Below are 26,225 nucleotides of genomic sequence, written 5' to 3'. Positions count from 1 at the left end.
AGGTAGCGTGATACCTCCAGCTTTGTTCTTTTGGCTTAGGATTGATCAGTGATGCGGGCTCTTTTTTGATTCCACATGAACTTTAAGGTAGTTTTTTCCAATTCTGTGAAGAAAGTCATTGGCAGCTTGATGGGGATGGCATTGAATCTATAAATTACCTTGGGCAGTATGGCCATTTTCACGATATTGATTCTTCCTACCCATGAGCATGGAATATTCTTCCATTTGTTTGTATCCTCGTTTTTTTCATTAAGCAGTGGTTTGCAGTTCTCCTTGAAGAGGTCCTTCACATCCCTTGTAAGTTGGATTCCTAATAGAGAAACCTTGAGAGCACTTATGGCAGGCAAGCTCTACCTCCTGGGCAGGGAGAGAGACTAAGGGTGTCTGCTTATTATGCCATGAAATTACTGGCAGATTCCCAGTTTCTGGTCCACTGGATGATTTTGACCCACACGCCTTCCCTGAAGCTTTAAGGAAAAGGTAAAAGTAAAGTTAAAAATTAAGCTTTTAACTTTGACACAGTGATGTCAAAAGATTTGGTAAATGATTTATGGGGCTAAACTTGGTAATCCTAGAAAGTCAATATTGTGTAAAGTTGAGAGAAAAGTCTTCACAGCGGAAGAAGAAATCACTTTTTTGTCCCGAATCAAGGTTAGTGTCACTCTTATAAGGGGCTCATTAAATGAAATGAGCAATCAGTTGATTCCCCAGAGAGCCATAAGGGGGCATTCCCTGGCAAAGATATTATTGAAAGTACTCAGCAATAGGCGAAAATTTGGGGAGGGGTGGAATATGCCTTATCTTCTAAGGCTTTTCACAAGATTTTCTTTTTTAGAACATATTTTTAGCAATCAGTGTGAGGTTCACAGGGACGCAAGGAAAGAGAAGTATGTGTTGTACAGAGTGTGATGCTTGTATAGCTGTGGTGTGCTGTGTCTGTAATGTGTGTGGCACACTGTGTATGCCTGGTGCATATGTGCCCATTGTTTATGTGTGTGTGTGTGGTTATGCGTGTGGTGTTTGTAGTTTGTACTTCCGTTTTGAGGATGCAGTATTGTAACGTGTTTACATGTTTGGTTTGCTATGTGTCTGGAGTGTATGTGTGGAGAACATAAGGGGAGTTTGTACCATGTGTTTATGTTGTATGTATGTATGTGGTGCATACATATGGGTGGTTTGTGTGTGCGTTTGGTGTATATGTATATATGTATTGAAATAAAGAGCAGCCCCAGAAGAGGTTCCAATGTGTGATAATGATGGTTGACAAACTGCTTATTCAAAAATACTTTGCAAATCCAATCTCAGGACTTTGGTATCTTTGGGGCACTAGGTATCATATAATCTGAAATGGTAAAATCCTGAGGTCTAAGCTGACCAGCACATATTGATGCTGAATTCTGATGGTAAGGGGTTACCTGATAGGAGACTGCTCCATTCTGATTCATGCACTGAGCTTCCTGCCATAAAACTTTGCAGCAGTGGCTGCTCTATCCACGGAAACTGAAGATATGGACAGGGGCATGTGGAAGTATAACGAATGATTAGCCTCTGCTTGAGTTGGTCTTATCAATAAGCAGATAGTATCTTTCAGCTCTATTAAGATACAGGGGGAAGAAAGGAATTTGTTTTACCTTTGCTTACTCCTTTTCTGACATTCTTCCTTTCTTTTCGTACTGCCAAGTTTCTGACCTATAGCAATCTTCTGCCTCAGAGGCTTCTTTTAATGTTCCTTATAGGGCAGGTCTACTGGCAATGAATTCTTTCCATTTCTCACTTTGGAGGAATATTATCACAGATTAAGAATTCTGGATTGGCAGGGTTATTTGTTTGTTCTCTGTAGTTTTCAGGTCCTCCATATATTTTTAATCAACCAAAACAATCACAAAAGTAAAATAAATATCAAGGGAAGCATATAATGGAGGTGAATGGGCACTGCTGTGATGGAGCAAGTTATCCTTGGAAGCAGTTTTAAATCAGAGAGGAGTACTGGGTAGTGTTTGGTCAGTTGCCTCTCTACATTATGCTGACATCAACGTGTTTTGCACTCACAGTGGGTGGAGGCCAAACCCTTCAGCAAGAAGAGAAGTAACTTCAGCTGTGTATGCAAATGGATAACCGGTTGCCTCCCAAAAAAGGTAGCACTTTATTCTGTTCCATTAAACAGGCTTTCTCTTTCTTAAATATTACATCACAGATTCCATGTGGAAGAATATTTTTGTGATGTACATATGGGGTCTTAAAAATGTTCAGAAAAGAAGGTAGAAGAAACCAGTCCTACTATGGTTTTCCACCAGAAAAGCCCTAAATAAAAAGATTCTACATACTCTGGTGGCTCACACTTTATTTTCATTTTTGCACACTTGTCAGTTTATCATTTAGTGGAAAATATCAGAAAAAAATTGGGCTATTTTGGTTCCATCTCCAAGAGAAGGAGAGATAGATCTGTAAGAGGAAGTAAGGCAGGATGAATGTTCTTGAGTCCCTGCATTCTTGGACGTCAACAGCTGAATGCGTACTGAATATTTTTTGAGAGAAGCTGTTTATTTTAGGCAGGGTAGTGTAACGACAATAAAGGATTACTGCTATTGGCTTAGCGTTGTGTCAATGTCATAGGGGACAAAATCCCAGAAAAGGAGATGAGCAATAGATTGTATACGTTTTCAACTTATGTAAAAGTTACTGTATATTTAAATTATGTATTTCTTCTTGTATCAACTTTGATACTTAATTATTTTGATTGTTTAAGTTGTCCATTTAATCTGCATTCAAAGTTTATATACATATATATGTGTATATATATATTCTCTATATATCATTCATTTCTGCCCTTATGCATTTATTTCCTTTTAGACTCTTTGGGTTTGTTCCTTTGTTCAGTTTCCAAGTGTTTAAATTCTTTCTTTTTTGATAAATATATTTACAGATGCACATTTTACTCTGTCCATGAGTTCAATATGTAGTATTCTTATTACTCAATCCCAAACACTTTAGAATTCCCCCTGTGGTCTTCTTTTTAACTTAACTTGTTTAGCCAAAATTCATGGACTTTCTGGAGCAATGTGGAGGAGAGAAATGAGTAAACCTCAAAAGTGTATCCCTAAATGACTAAGACAATGAGCCCTTCTCTGACATGGTGACAATGACTTCCCCTTTACCATGTAGAGACTTTTTTCTCTCCTGCAGGGGTGTTTACAAAGTTTCTGATAGCTTTCTAGATCCATTCACTTCCCTAAGATAATGAGTTTAGGCTGCAAATCAAAGGAAGGGCTGGCTGATGATTAAATTTCTCAGGGGTAATCTTTTACCCCCTTCTATTCAGCTCTTAAGTTCATATGGCACAAAATTTCTTGGCAGTCCACTGACAAGATAAGGGGGCAATGTGTTCATCCTCCATTGACCATGTAAGTCTTTGACATCCAAGCATTTTAGGAGAGAGTTTCCTACTATATGCTATCGCATTGCTAGGACCTTGGTAGTTGATTCCTGTTGTCCCCATATCATGGAAGGCCAAAAATCCCAAGATCAAAGTCCAGAGTGAAACATCTGACTTCAATTATCAACTTATGTTTTGAGGCCCCCATCTTCACTAAGCCTTTGGCCTGAATATTTCATCTTTCCTCTTAGATCACCCATGCTTTTAAAAAAACGGTTTATTTTAAACATATTTTATCTAATATTCTTATCTTTTAACAATGGAAGCTCAGGCTAGTCCAGAAAACTAGCCAACTATTTGTTGGGTACTAATGCTTTTTTTCAGTTAACAGTTTATCTAAAGAGTATTCCACAATTTTTGGCAGAGATTTTCCTTAGCATTTTTATAGCTGCAAATGACTTTGGTATGGATGGATATATTATAATTTATTTAAATGGTCACTGATTTATAAACATCTAATTTGTTTACAGTCTTTTACTAGTTCAAATGATTCTATAAGAATGTTGCAAAATGATATAAAATTCAATTCAATAAGATGATATAAAATATTTATACATCTAATAAAATAGCTTCCAACATATAAAGCAAAACAGTTTTATGAAAATTATAAAGATACCAAATCCTAAATAAAATATTAACAGAACAAAACAAATCTAAGGATTTATAAAAACATTAAAAAAGCAACCAACAACACTAAGTCAGATTTATTCTTCAAATAAAAGAGTAACTTAATGTTAGAAAATGTATACATGTCACTCCACACAGACTAATTGAAAGAGGAAAACTGTATGATTATCTCAAAAGATATAAAAAATCTATTTATGACATTAATATTTATTTGCAATAAAAAATTCTTAGTTAACTATGAATGTGCAGTAGACAGAATTCCAAGATGGCACCCAAGCTCCCTGGCCCCTGTTTTATTCTTGGGTGGAACAATGAGCACAGAGGATACAGCCCAAAGCCCAGAGGGTGGAGCCAAGAGCCACAAGAATTATCTCCAGACCTCATGAAAAATCCAACATTGGCCTGGCTGAACTTCAGAACCTTTATGGATCGATGACTCCTTTTCTCCTCTATTTTTCCCACCTTGGAACTGGAATGTCTATAGCTTTGTCCTATGCCTGTTCCACCATTATGTGGTAAAAGTGTTAGGGGCATATAACTCGTCTCTTTAGTTTCACAAGCCCACAGATAGAAATTGTGCCCTAGGATGGATTAATCATAGGCGCCTCTTCCACACCTGATTTAGATAATGAGAGTTTGGACTTTGTGCTATGAGATTTTGATGAGGTTTTGAACTTGAGCTGATAATGTAATAAGATGAAGAATTTGGGAAGCTTGAAATGGGTGAATATGTTTTGCATGTGAAATGAGCATGAGTCTTTAAGGGCCAGATGGTGGACTGTAGTAGGCAGAATTCTAAGTTTTCTCTCAAGATTCCCAGCCCCTGGTGTATACACACTTTCTCCCAGTTATTTAAGCAAACATTAAGCTAGGTGCTACTTCAAGGGGTTTTGCAGATGTATTATGGTCCCAAATCAGTTCATCTTAAATAGGGAAATTATGCAGTTAGGAGAGATCTAATCACATGAGCCCTTTAAATCTGGTTGTACAGGTCAGAGACAGAGTAGTTAGATTAAAAGTGTGAGAGGGATTCAACATAAAGTAGATTCCCATTGCTGATTTTGGAGATGGAGGGGGCCATATAGATTAACTTTGCCTGTTTTTGAACTTCATAAAACTAGATTCCTATAGTATATACTGTCTGGTGTCTAGCTTCTTTAACTGAACATGTTTTTGTTGAAATTCATCCAGATTTATCCAAATTGTTGTGTAAAAGTAGTTCTTTCCTTTTATTTCTGGGTAATATGCATTGTATTAACATACCATGATGTGTCCATTCTTTCCAAACATTCTGCTATTTTGAATAAAGCTTCTATAAACATTTCTGTACATGTTGTTTTGTAGACATATACCTATATTTCTCTTGAAGAAAATGCCATTTGTTGAAAAACACTTTACTTTCCTCCAATGAATTGCATTAGTACATTTATTTTTAAAAAGTTAACCATATATGTCTATCTGTTTCTGGACTCCCTACTTTCTTCCATCAATGAACTTGTTTGGCTGTACACCAACAGATTACTCTAGCTTATATCAATAAGTAATTACATTTTTTAAAAATGCCATTTTTTCTCTGCATTGGGCATATATGAGTCTTTCAACCAGAGTATTTTTTAAATGTTGGAAAAGGAATAGTTTTCTTGACAGAAAATGTCTTTGTTGTTATTAAGGGGACTTATGTCCAAGAGTAACACAGGGTATTTATAAAGGGTCTTTTAAAAAATAGACATGAGCCAAAGAACTTGAAAGATTGGCTTGATTTTCTTGGAATTTCTAGTTGGAATTATAATTTTAAGGAGAATATGGTATTATTACATCAGTCTCACATCTTCCTATTATATAATAATTATCAAAGGTCATTAAGTACAATAAAATTTTAAATTAATATCTAGGGCTCGAAATTTCTGAATGTCCCTCCTATAGTTAAAGTATGTTTTTATCTCAACTGTGTCAACAATTGAGGCTTTCTGTTTTACTTTGTAGTTCCAGGTTTCTGTTCCTTTCGCTATGGATTGTCTTTCCTTGTGCACTGTTGTAATGTTATAATAACAGCACAGCGCGCGTGCCTGAATCTCACAATGGTAGTCATGGTGAATAGCACAGATCCACATGGTTTGCCCAACACCTCCACAAAGAAGCTCCTGGATAATATAAAGGTATATCAATAATTTTCCTCACAGTCAAATGTTTAAAAGCCTGCCTTGCTAACTAATTTATGTAGATATGAAATTGTATTGATATGATAATATAATTGAAAAAGAAGCTCAAGTCTTCATTACCTTGCCAGGAGTGACCTGAATAAAATGTCCCATGATTAAAGTATGCCTCAATATTTCTGAAGGGCTTGTTGTGTAAATCCTTCTATGTGAGAGAGAATAAAACCCAAGAGTTAGGGCTTCTTTGCAATCAAGAAATTTGGACAAGAGAAAAAAAAGGAAAGCATTTTAAATCAGAAGTGGAAGGTGAAAACACATTACATTTTTTAAGTTTTTGACATGCGGGATATTTAAATGTTTCATTAATTTCATCTCTGGGAGATAATCAATTGTTATCTACCAGAAGATGTAGATGCAGGAAAAAATAAAAACAAGATAGGTAATGTCAGTAAAGAGATGGAAACTGTAAAAAGAATTAAAAAGCAATATTAGAAATCAAGGAAACTATAACAAAGAATGCTTTTGAGGGGCTCATCAGCAGACTCTACTCCACTGAGGAAATAATTAGTGAACATGAACATAGGTCAATAGAAACTTCCGAAGTTGAAATGCAAAGAAAAAGAGAATTTTAAAAAATTAACAGATCATTCCCAAATTGTAGACAGTATCAAATGGTGTAACATGTGCATGACCAGAATGCCAGAGAGAATAGAAAACAAATATTTTTTTTAAAAAATGGCTGAGAACTTTCCATAATTAATGACAGACATCAAACCACAGATCCAAGAAGCTCAGAGAACACCAAACAAGATAAATAGCAAAAAGAAAAACAAAGAAAAGCCACCTAGGCATACCGTATTTAAATTGCAGAAAACCAAGACAAAAAGAATATTTCAATAAAACCAGAGGAAGAAAATACCTACAGAGGAACAAGTATAAGAATTACAGCAGACTTCTTATCAGAAACCATGCAAACAAGGAAAGAAAAGTGAACTTTTTAATGTGTTGAAAGAAAGAAAACCCCTGCCAACTTAGAATTCTGTACTCGATAAAATTATTGAAAAAATTGAAAGACTGTAAAATTTCAAGCTGTAGCTATAATTTGAAAAAGCCTTTATTGTCTTTCAATTTTTGTCCTTCAATTTTCCCTCTATATATATGAATTTACTGCCAGCAGGCTTACCACAAAAGAAATGTTAAAAGATGGTAGATTTTAATCCAACTATATTAACAATCACTTTAAATGTGAATGTTCTAAACACATCAGTTAAAAGACAGAAATTGTTAGAATTGATAACAAATAAAGATCCTCAAATATTCTATCTACAAGAAATCCTGTTAAAATATAAAGACTCAGATAAGTTAGAAGTAAAGGGATGAAGAAAGATGTGAACTATGCAACCGTGAAAACACAAATCAAAAGAAAACTGAAGTAGCTATATTAATTTTAGACAAAGCAGAGTTTATAGCAATGAAGATAACCAGAGATAAAGAGGGCATTACCCAATGATAAAAAGAGTGAATTCTCCAAAAACAAATGATTCTAAACATGTGTATCCCTAACAACAGAGCAGCAAAATATAGGAGGCAAAAACTGTGAGAACTGAAAGGAAGAATAGAAAAATACACACTTGGTAACTGTTTTCTATTTGTTAAATCTGTTCTTTGTTAATTTTTTTTCATTCACATTTTGCCTTTTCTGGGTTTAACTGAGCATTTTATATGATTGAATTTTATCTCCTCTCTTGATATTTCATTTATACTTGAAAAAAACTGTTTTAATAGCTTCCATAGGTTTTCTAATATACATTTGTAATAATATAAATCTACCTCCAAATAACACTATACTATTTCATGTATCATGAAGGCATCTTGTAACAGAATATTTCCAATTCCTCTCTCCCATCTCTGTGACTACTGTTATTCATTTTATATATCTATATGTTATAAACACTCAAAACATTCCTTCAACAAAAAGCTATCTTTTAGATCAATTCAAAATAAAATATTTTCCACTTTCATTTATTCTTTTCTAATGGTCTTACTTCTTAAACGTAGATCCGAATTTTTTAGCTATATCACTTTTCTTCTGCCTGAAGAACTTCTTTTAACATTTTTTTGTGGGTTGTGCTTTTGTTGCATATAAGAAATCTTTGCATAACCCAAGATCAAAAAAAATTTTCTATGTTTTAGAAGTTTTATAATTTTTCATTTTACTGTTAAATCTATGATTCATTTTGAATTACTTTTTGTATATGTTGCATTAAAGATTTTTTTTTTTACATATGGATATACAATTTTTTTCAGCCCAATTTGTTGAGAACACTTTTCTTTCTCCACTGAATTGCCTCTGAATGTTCATTGAAAATTAGTAGTTGGAGGTGTAACACTACCTACTACTAATTTTAAGACTTACACAGAGTTATAGTAATAAAGACAGTGTAGAATTAGTGTAAAGACAGAAAATAGATCAATGAAATATAATAGAGAGACTGACACACATATGAACAACTGATTTTTCAAGATATGCAAAAGAACAAACATAAAACTGGACTTCATCAGAATTTAAAATACTGTTAAGATAATGGAAAAACAAGTCAGCGACAGGGGCACATGTTTGCTAATCATATCTTGTAAAGAGCTTCTATCAACACTCAATTAAAAAACACAACCCAATACAAAAAATGGAAAAAGATGTGAACAGCTATTTCACCAAAGGAGATACACAGAGGAAAAATACTCACATGAAAAGATGCTCTATATCATTTGACATTGGAGACAAACATCAACTACAAAGACATACTACTGCACACTGATTCAAATGGCTAAAATTGTAATGATTGCAAATACAAAGTGTGCTCAGGAATGTGGAGGAACTAGAATTCTCCTACAGTCTTGGTGAGAATGCAATGTGGTACAACCACTTTGGAATACACTTTGTCATTTCATAAAAAATTAAGCATACGCCTACCATATGAGACAGCCATTCCACTGCTAGTTGTTTACTGAAGAGAAATAAAAGCATATGTCCATTCAGAGACTTGTACATAAATGTTCTATAAACATTTTTGTCTAGCTTTATTTCTGATAGCCAAAAAACTGGAAATAACCTAAATGTCCGTCAATAGGTGAATGAATGAACAAACTATGGCACATCCATAAAATGGAGTACTACTTAGCAGTATAATGGAATGAACTACTGACACAAAGAACAACATAGATAAAACTGAAGATAATTATGCCAAGTGAAATAAGCTAGACAATAAAAAAGAGTACATACCATAGGATTCCCTTAATATAAAACTTCTAGAAAATGAAAACTAAGTTACAGTGACAGGCAGCAGATCAGTGGTGGGAGAGGGCAGGAGGGAGGAATTACAAAAAAAATAGGAGGAAGTTTTTGGAGATAAAGAATATGTTCACTGTCTTAATTGTGGTGATAGCTTCACAAGTATATATATAGATACAGTTTATTGTGTCAATTATCTATTTTACATAAAATCTGTTCTGTATAAAGTCTATTTTGTATAAAATCTATTTTATATAAAATGTTTTGAATTATATTCTTAAATATTTATGGTATTCCAGTGCTTTGGTTTAAATACTGAGAACCTCATATTCTAGAGAAATGGCTACTCACGGGAGTTGTACTTTAGAGTCTTCACTATGGCTCTAAAAGGGGAGGGAGCTCTTGAGCTATAGAGCTTGAAAGATCAGCCCGCCACCCCATGAAACCTTTTGCCATCCCATGAAATTTCCTGTCACAATTCAGTTTACTGCTACATAAGGTACTACATTTAAAAATGAAGAAATATAATACATAATTATTCTAAATAGAAAATCTCACCAGAAAATTATTCCACAAAGCAGATCTAAATTGTAGTCTAACATTACAAAATAACCTAAAAATTAGTAAAGCAATTATAGCTATGGAAGGAACACCACAGTGCAGTATCTACAAGAACTCAAAGTAGACGTGGCCAGACCACAAGAGGCTTTGCTTGGAGAGCAGATGAATGAAAAAAGGAAATTGACAGGAAAGGATTATGAAAAAGTCAGAAAGAACATTTTAGAAAAAATGACGAAATAACAGGAAAAACAAGGAAGAACAGACACACACAGATATTTTACCACTCTAAGAAACACTGATTATAGAAAAGAAAATGAGAAAGAAGGTAGATGAAGAATATTCTGTAGTCAGTCTTCCCTCTTCCATCGAAATCAAGAAGATTGTGTCATTATTCTTTTTAAAGCATACCAACCTGACAGTTAGAAATTCTACCATAACTTTAAAGTATATATTCTTTTATTACTAATGGGATTACACATTTGTATATTTCTGTGACCTATGTTTATTGATCATTTCCATTTTGTTCTCTTATAAATTATCTATTGATACCCTGGATACACTTTCCTTATTGAGGTATCATATATTTCTTATTCATTTATATGACCCATACAAATGTGTATATATATTTATTTCTAAGATTTACATAGAGTCATTTATACATTTATATGTGGAGTACTTTGTTCAATGGCAACTAGTTAATGCACTGAATAGAAAAATATAAACTGAGGATTTATCTTTCTGGTGTGAGTAGTTTCAGTCTGAGCTCAGGGGATTTAAACCAATTCTGGTGAACTTTTTTTATTTTCTACATTCTGCTGTGGAGAGTGATAGCTTTAAGCCGTAAGAAAAACTATCCAAGATTTTGAGTGATCTGTTCACATGCACAGAGAGAGTTGAACAAATGCCTGCTGGCCCACCTGATATAGGTAAGGGTGAGTATTGACCTCCTTGGTGCTTCCTGTGATTAAAAACAAGAAAAACAAAACAAAACAAAACCTGGCTGAGCATTCTGCTTCATCTTCTGCGTAGCTTCCTTCCCCTCAGTGGAAAAGATCTGGAACTTCCCTGGCACCCAGGCTACTATACGGATGTGCCTCACTGATTATTATTTGGTATTCTCAGAGAGTCACGCCTACCAGATTTTTCCATGGAAGTCCTTTTCCATCCAAGAGAAATATTACACTCTAGAGGCCACAGCTATAGGGTGACAGTGACTTGAAAAGGAGAGAAATAAAGAGGAATGGAGGGATGATAGTGATGACAACAAACATAAGGATTCCTACCTATTTTATTTAATATTCAACCAAAAATAACATCCAGCACATTCACTGTTTATTCAGGAAACTCTTCGTTATTTAATGTGTTCCTCCTAATTATGCAAGTAACAGAGAAAGTTTAGAAAATGCCACTATCTTAGACACTTCCAAATAAACTTTATCCTGTCCTCCTCTACTACCATTAAGATTTCTCCCTGTTAAGTGGGTCCAAAAACTTGTGCAACCTCCTCCCTCGTAGTCTCAACAATAAATTCAATATTAGGATTTTCTTTTATCTTTTTTTTTTTTTTTTTTTTTTGAGATGGAGTCTAGCTCTGTCGCCCAGTCTGGAAGGCAGTGACGCGATCTTGGCTCACTGCAAGCTCCGCCTCCCAGGTTCACGCCATTCTCCTGCCTCAGCCTCCTGAGTAGCTGGGACTACAGGCTCCTGCAACCACGCCCGGCTAATTTTTTGTATTTTTAGTAGAGATGGGGTTTTGTAGTAGAGACGGGGTTTCACTGTGTTAGCCAGGATGGTCTTGAGCTCCTGACCTCGTGATCTGCCCACCTCGGCCTCCCAAAGTGTTGGGATTACAGGCGTGAGCCACTGCACCCGGCCATCATTCTTTAATAACGTAAAAAGAAACAATAGAAGGCCCTCTAACTTAGGAATGGACTAACAAATACATTTCTGGAAAAAATATGCCACATCAGAGCCAAGTGAAAGAAGAGAAATGGCCTTTTTCTTTTTATTGTTCCTTGCAGTTGTTCTCACAGCTCAGGCTGAGAACTCTTCATGGTTTTATCTGCTGTGTATCACGACTTTGCTCTCTGGGAGCAATATGTATATGGGGAAAAGTGTTTTGCAAATGAGCTTAAATTAATGGAGGAGTTAGAGAAAGCGAACAGGGAAGAGGAAATTCACAACTGCAGTATAAGTAGTACTATGAAGTACAGGAAATTAACTATTTTAATGTATGTATGCTACGCAGGAGGAGTTTACATGCAGTTTAGCAACATTCAAGAAACAAGCATTAAATGTCTATGCTGTGAAAGGTACTGGAGGGAGGTACAGATGGTGTCCTTGGCTGTGAGGACTTTACATTACTCCAATGATAAAATGTAAATATGTACAGAAAATGGTGTGATAAAAGAATAAAGAAGGTCCTGTGATAAAGAATACTAGTAAGAGGGGAGCTACTTTACATGAGGTGAGCCAGAACAGTTTCCCTGAATCCCTAAATGTCACAGTAAATTTCTGATATGCAGAGTGATTCAACATGTCCCCCCTTGTCTTTTAGAACCCTGTGTATAATTGGAGCCCAGATATCCAGGGAATCATCTTGAGTTCCACTTTCTATGGTGTCATCATCATCCAAGTTCCTGTTGGATACTTCTCTGGAATATATTCTACAAAGAAAATGATTGGCTTTGCATTATGCCTCAGCTCTGTGTTAAGCCTGCTCATCCCACCAGCAGCTGGAATTGGAGTAGCTTGGGTCATTGTATGTCGAGCAATTCAAGGAGTAGCCCAGGTATTAAAATAATGCTAAAACTGAACAGAGTTTAAATTCACAGGAAGTATTAGAGATTAAATGTCAAACCTTTCTCATTTCAGGGGATAGTTGGAACAGCCCAGTTTGAAATATATGTCAAATGGGCTCCTCCCCTGGAACGAGGCCGACTTACTTCTATGAGTACATCAGGTAAAGAGTTAGAGCCTAGAATGTTTGAATCCTATTTTCATCTCATTGTATTATGTTCTTCCCTAGAGCCATAAGAAATGTGTGTTTTCAACGGTCAAGGGCTTTGGAAATCATCTATTTCAGCATTCTTGCTATGAAGATGAGAGAATTGTATAGAATGGAGAAGAGGCATCCTTATCTCAAACAACAGAGAAAAAGAGAGAAAAGAAAATATTTTTATTATTTTCTTCTGATATTTGTGTTATGATACACAAATTTATTTCACAGGAAATTGTTCATTGCTACAGTGAGGCTACATTATCTCTACTTTCAGATGCCTGCATTAATTAGGGGTGTTCTTTGTACCTACTGATTAGGGTTTTTGCTGGGACCCTTTATTGTCCTACTTGTGACTGGAGTTATCTGTGAATCTCTGGGCTGGCCCATGGTCTTCTATATTTTTGGTGAGTCTCTTTCTGTAAAATCCTAGTTATTATTCAGAATCTAAGAAAAATTTAAACATTAAAACCCAATATAATGTAATAATTCATATAAAGTTAATATTAAAAATCATGAACTCCACTGAGTGAAAGAGAGAAGTCAATACTCATTAAGTTCCTATCACAAGCAAGGTATTATGCTTAGAACTATACCTGTATTTTTGTACATAACTTTTATAATTCTATAATGTAGGCGATATAGATGCATATGCTTTTATATGAAACTCTCCAGGAAAAGGATGATCAGAATAAATAAGTTTACAGATTTCAGAAATATATTACTTTTTATACTTAACATTCAAAGCATGATGTGGAGCACTACCACATAATCAAACACATTAATTTCTACAGTAAAAAATGAAATCTGCAAAAACTAGAACACACAAAAAAACTATAAAGAAATAAGGTTTACAAATAAGTGATAAAAATCGCTTTCGGCTCTCTGATCTTGGTTTCAGGTTTGTGAATAAGAAAATGTGGATAGGTTCTATTATGCCCATTTGATATGTGAGGAAACTTCAAAAGGCTTAGGTAACTTGATCAAAGTCATACACTTAAGGCAAATTTGGAAGAATTTATTTACAAAATGATCAGTTAAAAAGGTAGGTATGAGATGCGGTGGAATCCTAGGAATAGTCCAGTTACCTGGGGCTAGCGATACAGGAGCTCGGAACATCTAGCATCCCCAGGTCCAAAGGCATCAAGCAAGGAAGTAGTTATCAGAATCCATTAGGTGAGCCCTATAGAGCAGGATGCCTTAAAAGAACTCATGATTTTTTATAAAAGGACACATAGATTGAGGCAATCATAAGACAGAGCTAACCAGGGTTTGAAAAGACACCTTGATCTCACTCAATTCTCTCCCTCTCATCTCTGCCTGGAATTTCTGTTGGCCAAATCCAGGTGGAAGCAGAGGACATGGGGGCCTACTGATGTTCATTCAAATCAGCCATCTGTAGCCAAAGCAAGGTGAAGAAGGATGAGGAGTACATCTAGGGGGACAAACAGAAGACATCCAATACATACAGTGAGCAGATGGCAGAGACATAATCTGAAAACACATCTTCCATCCTCAAAATTCCATTGCTGTTAATGACTGTGTTAGTCTTCAGTAGTAGACAATGGTCAGTATAGTGATGGAACATAAGCCCCTTATCAGGAAAGGGGCTGAAAAAACTGAGAATGTCTAGCCTGAAGAAGAGAAAACTTGAGAGAACATACCTTGTAGGACTGTCATATAAATAAAGTGCAGACCTGTTTTGAATTACAAAACTAACTCAAATATGCAGAAATTACGAGGGAGCGGGGGAGCAGGGATAAGGTTTCAGCTCCATATAAGGAAAACTTTTGAATAACTAATGCTGCCCAACATTGCTGATCAAGGGTTGAATGACATCTAATATTTATGTTGTATTTCTATGATAAGATCATGTACAGCAATGTATGCCACTTACAGTTATCATGGGTGGCTTCATGAAACTCAAAAGGTGTTACACAACTACACATTGTACTACGATAATAGCTTTACTGTGAAGTCCCTCACATGTTTTTTCCTTATCACTAAGAATTGAGGAAAAGGGATTAGATGACCACTGTTTAGGAATTTAGGTGTCTGCCTTCCACCACCTTTTTACTAGAAATTACATGATGTCCACGTATGTCAAATGACCTGTCTGTTAGTGGCAGAGGGAAAACTAAAACCAAGATTGTCTTAAAATTCCATTTGGATATTCTTGCCAAGAAAGTTGAATAAATCTGAATAGATACTGTTTTAAAGAATAAGACAATAACTGTATTTAAGCAGCTGATAATTGCTGGAGATTACCAAATAGAGTAAATTGAGTCACAGACTTACATTTGCACTTAAAATGGCCTGGCCAGCTGGGCTCAGTGGCTCACGCCTGTAATCCCAGCACTTTGGGATGCTGAGGTGGGTGGATCACCTAAGGTCAGGAGTTCGGGACCAGCCTGGCCAACATGGTGAAACCCCATCTCTACTAAAAATACAAAAAATTAGCTGGGCATGGTGGCGGGCGCCTGTAATCCCAGCTACTCGGGAGGCTGAGGCAGGAGAATCACTTGAATCCGGGAGGCAGAGGTTGCAGTGAGCCGAGATCGTGCCATTGCACTCCAGCCTAGGCAACAAGAGTGAAACTCTGTCTCAAAAAAAAAAAAAAAAAAAAAAAAGAGGCCTGGCCATCCTGCTATATTTGTCTCCTAAAGACTATATCAAACTTCTTAATTCTTCTCAAATCTCTAAGATGATTCCCTTTCCCTGTCTTCTATCTCAAGTAACCTCCCTTTGACCACTGAAATCGTTGCATAGTCTGTCTGTACCCATTGCCTACATTTCCTAGCATCTCATACTCTCCTTAACTCACATCTGACTAGTGTCTGTGCCATTAGACACAGCTGTTGCCAAGATCACTTATGGTTTCTGTCACCGCTGCCCTGAGGCCCAGGCCAGAGGGCCCTTGCCCTAGATTCCACGCTGTGGAGAGCCCATTCTAGCTCCTCTCTAGCTAGGCTCTCTTCATAGGGCAGGTGCCAAGACAGTAGGCTCAGTAGAGCCCATGGCTCTGCTTCTAATCATCATGCCTGGAATGTCTTGCTTAAATAGAATCAAGGCTATTGGTTATATTGGAAAAGACCGGCAGGGCTCTTCCCAATATCTATTGAACTGGGGAGTGACCAAGGGAGGTAGGAGGCACTACTTGCAGAAGATATGAATGGTGCACAATGGGGAAGGCAAGGGTTTCCACATATATCCATTCAAAGTACCTAGTGAGGTGGGAATGGAATGGATCTGGGTAGGAATAGGTCAAGCTTCAGTCTAGTCGCCAGAGATTTGTGTTCAGAATTCTAACTTTAAACATGACTCTTCAGGTCATTTATTTCCCTTTGGCTTCTTTCAAAATTGTCTTTGATTTACTGAAGTTGAATATTATATTGTAACCGAAAATCAAGTTAGTTGCTTACCACACGTAGAGTCCAATTAACAAGAGAGGGGTCTGGTACAAGAAAAGTGGATTTATTCCAAAACTAGCTTGGGGAAGGGACACAAAATTTCTTGCTTTTAAATGTGCCGTTTCACCTTTGGAGCTGAAGTGGCAAAAAAAAAAAAGTGAGCATTTTCACATGGTAGGGGAAGAAATGAGCAAGGGCAGGGGTCCCCTTGCTACCAGGCAATTATCTACTGCACAGTTGAGGTGGCACTTTCATGGACAGAAGTAGGTTGAAAAAGTGACCAAAAAGGGCATGTTTTCAATATGCTCTCCTGGTGGAAGAAAGTTCCAAGGCCACTCCTGGAGAGTGGAAGTTCTGAGGCCATGCTCTAGAGATGAAAGTTCCCTGTCAATTTGGTCTGCAAATTGACTGTCAGCTCTGAGGAGAGCTATGTCTTGAAGCATGTAGTTAGGAGAATTTTTCTTATAGCGAATGTCTGGTGAGGGGAGGAGGTGAAACGTTATATTTGCATTTCTGAAGGGCTAAGTTGGAAATGAGGAGCAAGAGGAAAAGGAGAAAGGGAAAAAGAAAAGAAAATTTTTAAAAATAGTAATTCATCTCAGAAAAAAAAATAGTAATTCATTCCCTTTTTCTTAAAAAACTGGGGGCATTTGGTTACAACATGTCAGTTTGTGACTTTTTTTTTAATTTATTCTTCTTGGCATTCTCTGGGCTTCCTATATCTGTGGTTTGAGGTTTATTATTAATTTTAAGAAATTCTCAGTAATTATTGCTTTAAATATTTTTTCTTTCCCCTCCGTCCCTCCCTCTCTTCCTTCCTTCTTTCCATTCTTCCTCCCTCCCTTGCTACCTCCCTCCCTTCCTTCCTTGCTACCTCCCTCCCTTCCTTCCTTTTTCTTTCTTTCTTCCTTTCTTTCTCTTTCTTCTTTTTTTTCTCTTTCTCTGTTTCTCTATTTCTTTCTTTCTTTCTTCCAGTATGTTTCTTTGCATGTATATTACACCTTGTGGTATTTTTTTTATTACATATATATTACAGCTTTTGTAATTGTCCTACAGTTCTTAGATATTCCATTTTTGTGTGTGTGTGTGAGATGGAGTCTTGCTTTTGTCACCCAGCCTGGAGTGCAATGGCAGTATCTCAGCTCACTGCAACCTCAGCCTCCTGGATTTAAGCGATTCTCCTGCCTCAACCCCCTGAGTAGCTGGGATTACAGGGGTACATCACTATGCCCGGATAATTTTTTTGTATTTTTAGAAGAGACGGGGCTTCACCATGTTGACCAGACTGGTCACGAACTCCTGGCCTCAGGTGATCCGCCCGCCTCGGCCTTCTAAAGTGCTGGGATTACAGGCGTGAGCCACCGCGCCCAGCCCATTCTGTCTTTTTAGTTCTTTTTTCTGTCTTTGCAATTCAGTTTTAGAAATTTCTATAGCCATTTTATCAAGCTCACTGATTTTTTCTTGGTCATGTCTAGTCTACTGATGCATCAAAGGCATTCTTTATTTCTATTATAGTATTTTTATTTCCAGCACTCCAGCCTCCCCATCTAGTTTCTCCCCGGACAGTATAATTCATGCTTATGGGTAAACTACCACTCACTAACATTTGTGTCCCACAAATTATTTGATCTTTCTGAGTCTCAGTTTGCTCATTTTGAAAAAGAGATAATAAACAGTATTATATGAATTTTTGGGGAGTTGATTGAATAAAACAATTTTTTTCTTTTTTATCCACTACAAAGTCAACTCCATAAAGGCAGGGATTTTTGTCTGTTTTATTCACTGCTGTATCCCTAGTACTTAAAATAGGTGCATGGTAAATAATCGGCACTTAATCAATATTTGTCAAATGAATGCAAGTCTTCTGTAAGACTGACTGATGAGCACTATATACTTTCTGTCCCAACAGAGAATTCCTCACAGTCAAATTATTAATATAAAAAACTCATAGAAACAATTTGTCAAACTCTTATAGAACTCCAATAATCCCTGAAGCCTGGGCTGTATTTTTGACAGCTGAGGCTAAGCTGTCAAAACTGGGTGACAATAGCAAAGACATGGAGTCAACCTAACTGCCCATCAATGATAGACTGGATAAACAAAATGCAGTACATATACACCATTGAATACTATGCAGCCATAAAAAGAATGAGATCATGTCCTTTGCAGGGAAATGGATGGAGCTGGGGGCCATTCTCCTTAGCAAACTAACACAGTAACAGAAAACTAAATACCGCATGTTCTCATTTATAAGTGGGAGCTAAATGATGAGAACACGTGAACACATAGAGGAGAACAACACACACTGAGGAGAACAACCTCTACCACTGGGTAGAGGGTGGGAAGAGGGAGAGGATCAGGAAAAATAACTAATGGATACTAGGCTTAATACCTGGGTGATGAAATAATCTGTACAATAACCCCCTATGACACAAGTTTACCTATATAACTAACCTGCACATGTATCCCTGAACTTAAACATTAAAAACAAAACAAAACAACTGGGCAATTGTCAAGCCCTGTGCAGGCTCAGCTGTGCCATCCTCTTATGGTGGAACACATGAGGAATTTGAAAAGATGAGGGCCTGAGGGCAGGGAGGCCCAGCTGTCATGAGTGGAGGGAGCAGAGGATAGGAGATCAGGAAAGGGCATAGGCGTTACCCCATTTCTAGTAGGGAGGGGTCCCTGTGGATAGAAGAAGAACTGAAAAACACAAGCCTTGTTGCAAAGTTTCAAAAAAGAAAGAGGAGGTCCAGGTTCTCAGACTAATACATTGAAAAATGCCAATTTGGGAAAGAGATCCACTACAAACAGAAACTTCCAATTCTAACTTATCCTGCTTTGATAGGTGCTTGTGGCTGTGCTCTATGTCTTCTCTGGTTCGTTCTGTTTTATGATGACCCCAAGGACCACCCATGTATAAGCATCAGTGAAAAGGAATACATCACATCCTCCCTGGTGCAGCAGGTAGAACACAGTTCTCCATATTGGCATCTCCCAGATTCTACTCCAAACAGCATGTTCCAGTCTGTTCTAATGTGCTAATTATTAATGAATTTCTTTCCAGGTCAGTTCAAGTAGACAATCTCTGCCTATCAAGGCTATGCTTAAGTCGCTTCCAGTCTGGGCTATTTCCATTGGTAGTTTTACGTTTTTCTGGTCACATACCATCATGACACTATACACTCCAATGTTTATCAACTCCATGCTTCATGTTAATATAAAAGAGGTAAGTATACTATTTGTTCTTTTTTTAACTTAGGAAAGACTCTGTGTATATTTTTCTGTCTCTAATGACCCTAGTCTCAGCTCTTGCCAGCTCCTCACACTGTCTGGCTACTGCTCTTCACCTGGAAACTAACTGTTTCTGCTCTTTATATGAACATTGCCCAAAACAGAAGGCGTTGATTTAGACATAAGTGTCTGGCACTCCAGCAACAGCACACATGCATCTATATTTCCACACATTCCCCATCTCCCATTCACTGTGTGACTCCCTTTGTATATTACTTAAGGCTCAACACCACCATTCCCTGCAGGGACTGGGGGCCTCCTATGAAAGTCACTTAGCCAGGCCCTGTCAGTCTGCCAAGTTTTACCAATCTTCTCCAAGGTAAGGCAATGAGTCTGGGCTATGAAGCCAAGGCTCAAGTCTTACTTTGGAAGGACTGACATACCCATTGCTCATCTGGCTTGGAGAATCACTGATATGGGCAAACTCCTATTGTTCGATACCATAATAACCAGACAAGACAAGACTCCTTTAGAAATGGAGTCTGTCTGGGCTTACCACTTTACTGCATTCTGTAATGAACTTACAGTAAACCAGCCTAGGGGCCGGCATAACAGTAAAGTCTTATAAACTCTCTCTGACTCAATTTTATACTTCATGAAACCCTGAAGTTGTTGCAAGGACTAGTAGCAGCTGGTCCAGTGTAAGCACCATACGCATGTCCGTAATTGTCATCTTTATCCTCTCTATCATTTTCCCCAGGGCCAGTATTTCCCATTCTGATGTAGTCTTCCTTCTCTATCATCCAGTGCTTTTATGTTTCATGATACTGAAATTGGAAGATTTAACAGATTATGACAAATATTACTGACCTCAAAGCTATTTTTCTCTTTCTTTTGGGTAATGTGGTCCCAGCAGTAATTCTGTTGTTGTATGTTGATGGTTTCCTATATGAAAGTACACATTTTAGATAATAAATTTTAGCATAGGGATTACTCTGTGTGTCAGTACTGCTTTACCCATCAAACTCACTACAAGAATAATGTTTCCTCTTCAGAATGGGTTCTTGTCTTCCCTTCCCTATTTGTTTGCCTGGATCTGTGGTAACCTAGCAGGTCAGTTATCAGACTTCTTCCTGACCAGGAATATTCTCAGCATAATTGCTGTCCGGAAACTCTTCACAGCAGCAGGTAAGCAACAGCCAGAACATTTAGGCACTTGGGAGATACTTCTCCCCTATCTTTAGGATGCACCTGACTATGTTGTCTGAATCACTCCCCAGGATTTCTCCTTCCTGCAATCTTTGGTGTATGCCTGCCTTACCTGAGTTCCAGCTTCTACAGCATTGTCATTTTCCTAATTCTTGCTGGTGCAACAGGCAGCTTTTGCTTGGGTGGAGTACTTATAAATGGCTTGGATATCGCTCCCAGGTAGGATTTGTTTACATGCTTTTTTTTAACCTTTAACAAATAAATATTATATATATTTATTGTGTACAACGTGATGATTTAAAATATGGACACTTTGTGGGATGGCTAAAATCGAGCAAAGTAACATAAGCATTACCTCACACACTTGGCATTTTTTTGTGCGTGGGAACACAAAATTTACTCTTAGGAATTTTCAAGAATATAATATATTGTTTTATGCTATAGTCACTGTGTTAAACAATAGATCTCTTAAGCTTTTTCCTCATATATAAATAAAATTTGGTGTCTTATGGCTAACATCTCACTCCCAGTGCCTAGTAATCACTATTCTACTCTAATTCTGAGTCCAATTTTGTAAGATTCCACATGTAAGTGAGATCATGTGGTGTTTGTCTTTCTATGTCTGACTTATTTCACTTAATGTCCTCCAGGTTCATTCAAGTTGTCACAAATGACTTGATTTCCTTCATTTTTAGACTGAATAGTATCCCATTGTGTATATATACCACATGTTTGTTATCCCATTCATCTGCTGATGGACACTTAGGTTGATCCTATGTCTTGGCTACTGTGAATAATGCTGCAATGAACATGGTAGTGCAGATAGCTCTTTTGACATTCTCACTTAATTTCCTTTGGATAGACACCCAGGAGTGGAAATGCTGGATCATATAGTGGTTCTACTTTTAATTTTTTGAGGAACATCCATACTGTTTTCTGTAACAGCTGTACTAATTTACATTCCCACCAATGGTATGCAAAAGTTCCCCTTTTGTCCACATCCCCATCAACACTTATCTTTTGTATTTTTGATAACAGACACTCTAACATGTGTAGGGGGATATCTCATTGTGGTTTTAATTTGAATTTCCCTGATGATTAGTGGTGTTAGACATTTTTTTCATATACCTGTTGATAGTATATCTTTTTTTGAGAAATGTCTATTCAGGCCCTTTTCCCATTTTTTAATTGGGTTTTTTTCTTGTTATTGAGTTTGAGTTCCTTGTATTCTTTGGATATTAACCGCTTATTATATGTATAGTCTGCAAATATTTTCTCCGATTCTTCAGGTTGTCTCTTCACTCTGTTGATTGTTTCTTTTCCTGTGCAGAAGCTGTTTAGTTTGATATAATCCCATTTGTCTGTCTTTGCTTTCATTGCTTGTGCTTTTGTGATCCTAACCAAAAAAATCATTGCCCAGGTCAAAGTCATAGAGCTTGTCCCCTGTGTTTTCTTCTAGTAGTTTTACAGTTTCAGGTCTTACATTTAAGTCTTTAATCCATTTTGAGTTGATTTTTATATATGGCACGAGATGAGTCTAATTCCATTCTTCTGCATGTGGATACCCAGTTGTTCCAACAGCATTTATTGAAGACACCATCCTTCCCCCATGTTGTGTTCTTGGCACCTCTGTCAAAAATCAATTCACCCTAAATGTTGGATTTATTTCTGGACTCTCTATTCTGCTCCATTGCTCTATGTATCTATTTTCATTCTAGTATCATGTTATTTTTATTATTAAAACTTTGAAGTATATTTTGAAGTCAGATAGTGTGATGCCTCCAGTTTTGTTTTTTTGTTTAAGATTACTTTGGTTATTTGGGACCTTTTGTACTTCCACAGAAATTGTAAGATTGTTTTTCTATTTCTGCGAAAAATGTCATAGGAATTTTGATAAGGATTGCATTGAATCTTTAATTGCTTTGGATTGTACAGACATTTTAACAACATTAATTCTACCTATCCATAAGCACAGGATATCTTTACATTTGTTTGTGTCTTCTTCATTATCTTCCACCAACATTTTAGTTTTCATTGTGGTCTTTCACCTGTTCAGTTAAATTTATTTTAAGAATTTTTTTCTTGTAACTATTATATATGGGATTGTTTCATTGATTTTTGTGTGTGTGTGTGTGGATAGTTCACTGTAACTAGGGAGAGTTTTAAAAAATCTTTTTCTTTCTTAAATCCAAGCTCTCAAAAGCATTTCTAAAAGTTGTTTGTTTTTGTATAAATTTAAGGCATGCAAATACAGTTTTGTTAAGTGGATATATTACGTAGTGGTGAAGTTTGGGTTTTTAGGGTAACCATTACTTGAATAATGTACATCGTACCTATTAAGTAATTTTTGAACCCTCACCCTCCTCCCACTCTTCCAAGTCTCTAATGTCTGTTATTCTACACTCTGTCCTTGTGTATACGTTATTCAGTTCTTACTTTGTAACTGAGAACTTGCAGTGTTTGGTTTTCTGTTTCTGAGTTGTTTCACTTAAGACAAGGGCCTCTATTTCCATCCATGTTGCTGAAAAAGACATGATTTCATTCTTTTTTATGGCAGAATAGTATTCCATTGTGCATATGAACCACATTTTCCTCATCCAATCATCTATTGATGGACACTTAGGTTGATATCTTTGCTATTGTGAATAGTGTTGCAGTAAACACATGAGTGCAGATATCTTTTTGATACGGTAATATCTTTTCCTTTGAGTAGACACCCAGTAGCAGAATTGCAGGATCTAATAGTAGTTCTATTTATAGTTCTTTGAGAAATCTCCATACCGTTTTCCATAGAGGTTGTAATAATTTACATTTCCACTAACAGTGTATAAGCATTGCTTTTTCTGTGCATCCTCATCAACATCTGTTGTTTTTTGACTTTAATAATAATCATTCTGACTGGCATAAGATGCCATCTCATCATAGTTTTAATTTGCACTACTCTGAGGATTAGTGATGTTGAAAGTTTTTTTCATATGCTTATTGTCCATTTGTCTGTCTTCTTTTGAAATGTCTGCTTATGTCTTTTTTTCCACTTTTTTAATGTGGTTATTTATATTTTGTTGTTAAGTTGGAGTTCCTTGTTAATTCTGAATTTTTTTTTTTTTTTTTTGAGGAGCGCATGACTTTCTTTTATTTATTTATTTATTTATTTATTTATTTGTTTATTTTTTTTCTCCCCCCTCCCCCCACCCCACAACAGTCCCCGAAGTGTGATGTTCCCCTTCCTGTGTCCATGTGTTCTCATTGTTCAATTCCCACCTATGAGTGAGAATATGCGGTGTTTGGTTTTTTGTTCTTGTGATAGTTTACTGAGAATGATGATTTCCAATTTCATCCATGTCCCTACAAAGGACGTGAACTCATCATTTTTTATGGCTGCATAGTATTCCATGGTGTATATGTGCCACATTTTCTTAATCCAGTCTATCATTGTTGGACATTTGGGTTGGTTCCAAGTCTTTGCTATTGTGAATAATGCCGCATTTTTTTAAAAAAAATATTCTTTTTATTTCAATAGCTTTTGGGATACAAGTGGTTTTTCGTTACATGGATGAATTGACAGTGGTGATGTCTAAGATTTTAGTGCATCCATCATGGGAATAGTGTACATTGTACCCAATATGTGGTTTTTTATCCCTTGCCCTTCCTCCCATTTTCCCCCCCTGAGTCTCCATGGTTCATTACATCACTCTGTATGCCTTTGTATACCCATAGCTTAGCTCCCACTTATAAGTGAAAACATACGGCATTTGGCGGCAAACATATGAAAAAATGCTCCACATCACTAATTATCAGGGAAATGCATATAATAACCGCAATGTGATACCACCTTACTCCTGCAAGAATGGCCATAATTAAAAAACAAAATAATAATAGATATTGTCATGGGTGTGGTGAAAAGGGAAAACCTTTACACTTTGGTGGGAATGTAAACTAGTACAACCACTATGGAAGACAGTGTGGAGATTCCTTAAAGAACTACAAGTAGAATACCATTTGACCCAGCAATCCCACTACTGGGTATCTACCCAGAGGAAAAGAAGTCATTATATGAAAAAGACACTTGCACATGCATGTTTATAGCAGCACAATTCACAATTGCAAAAATATGGAACCAGCCTAAATGCCCATCAAACAATAAGTAGATAAAGAAAATGAGGTGATATATATATTATGGAATACTACTCAGCCATAAAAAGAAACAAAATAAAGCCATTTGCAGTAACCTGGATGAAGTTGGAGACCATTATTCTAAGCAAAATAACTTGTAACTCAGGAATGGAAAATCAAACATTCTACGTTCTCACTTATAATTGGTGAGCTAAACAATGAGGACATAGGTATAAGAATAACATAATGGACTCCAGGGACTCAGGGAAAAGGGTGAGAGGGGAGTGAGGGTTAAAATACTACACACCGCGTGCAATGTGCACTGCTCAGATGATGGGTGCACCAAAATCTCAAATATCCTCACTAAAGAATGTATCCCTGTAACCAAATACCACCTGTTCCCCCAAAATTATTGAAATAAGAATTTTTAAAAACATATGGCATTTGGTTTTCCATTCCTGAGTTACTTCACTTTGGTCTCCAGCTTCATCCAAGTTGCTGCAAAAGACATTATTTCATTTTTTTAATGGCTGAGTAGTATTCAATTGTGTATATATACCACATTTTCTTTATACACGCATCAGTTGATGGGCACTGAGGTTGGTTCCATATCTTTGCAACTGTGAATTGTGCTGCAGTAAATATACACATGCAGGTGTTTTTTTGTTTGTTTGTTTGTTTTTACAATGACTTATTTTCCTTTGGGTAGACACCCAGTAGTGGAATTTCTGGATGGAATAGTAGATCTACTTTCAGTTCTTTTGGAAATCTCTATACCGTTTTCCATAGAAGTTGTGGTAATTTACATTCCCGTCAGCAGTGTATTAAGCAATCTCTTTTCATCACGTCCACAACAATGTCTATTGTTTTTTAACTTTTTGATAATGGCCATTCTTCCACGAGTAAGGTAGTATCTCATTATGGTTTTAATTTGCATTTCACTGATTATTAGTGATGTTGAGTATTTTTTCTTATGTTCGTTGGCCATTTGTATATTTTCTTTTTTGAGAAATGTCTATTCATGCCATTTGCCCACTTTTTGATGAGATTATGTTTTTCCTGCTGATTTGTTTGAGTTCCTTGTAGATTGTGGATATTAGTCCTTTGTCAACGCATAGTTTGCAAATCTTTTCGCCCATTCTGTGGGTTATCTGTTTACTCTGATGATTATTTCTTTTGCTGTACAGAATCTTTT

At 36.6% G+C, this 26,225-nt stretch overlaps 1 protein-coding gene across 1 annotated transcript in view; it reads left to right on the top strand.

Moving 5' to 3' along the window:
* The first annotated feature begins 2,101 nt into the window (after positions 1–2,101).
* Positions 2,102–26,225, top strand: part of SLC17A1 (solute carrier family 17 member 1) — a 39,137-nt gene continuing 15,013 nt past the window's right edge. Inside the window, exons 1-9 of the mRNA XM_063725402.1 lie at positions 2,102–2,135; positions 6,044–6,216; positions 12,624–12,857; positions 12,941–13,028; positions 13,385–13,471; positions 19,323–19,441; positions 19,542–19,703; positions 20,764–20,896; positions 20,989–21,136. Coding sequence (XP_063581472.1) covers positions 2,102–2,135; positions 6,044–6,216; positions 12,624–12,857; positions 12,941–13,028; positions 13,385–13,471; positions 19,323–19,441; positions 19,542–19,703; positions 20,764–20,896; positions 20,989–21,136 — 1,178 coding nt within the window. The remainder of the gene's footprint in view (positions 2,136–6,043; positions 6,217–12,623; positions 12,858–12,940; positions 13,029–13,384; positions 13,472–19,322; positions 19,442–19,541; positions 19,704–20,763; positions 20,897–20,988; positions 21,137–26,225) is intronic.

The sequence above is a fragment of the Pongo abelii genome, chromosome 5 (assembly GCF_028885655.2).
Source record: "Pongo abelii isolate AG06213 chromosome 5, NHGRI_mPonAbe1-v2.0_pri, whole genome shotgun sequence".
Lineage (NCBI taxonomy): Eukaryota > Metazoa > Chordata > Mammalia > Primates > Hominidae > Pongo > Pongo abelii.
This window is presented reverse-complemented; position numbering and strand designations above follow the sequence as displayed.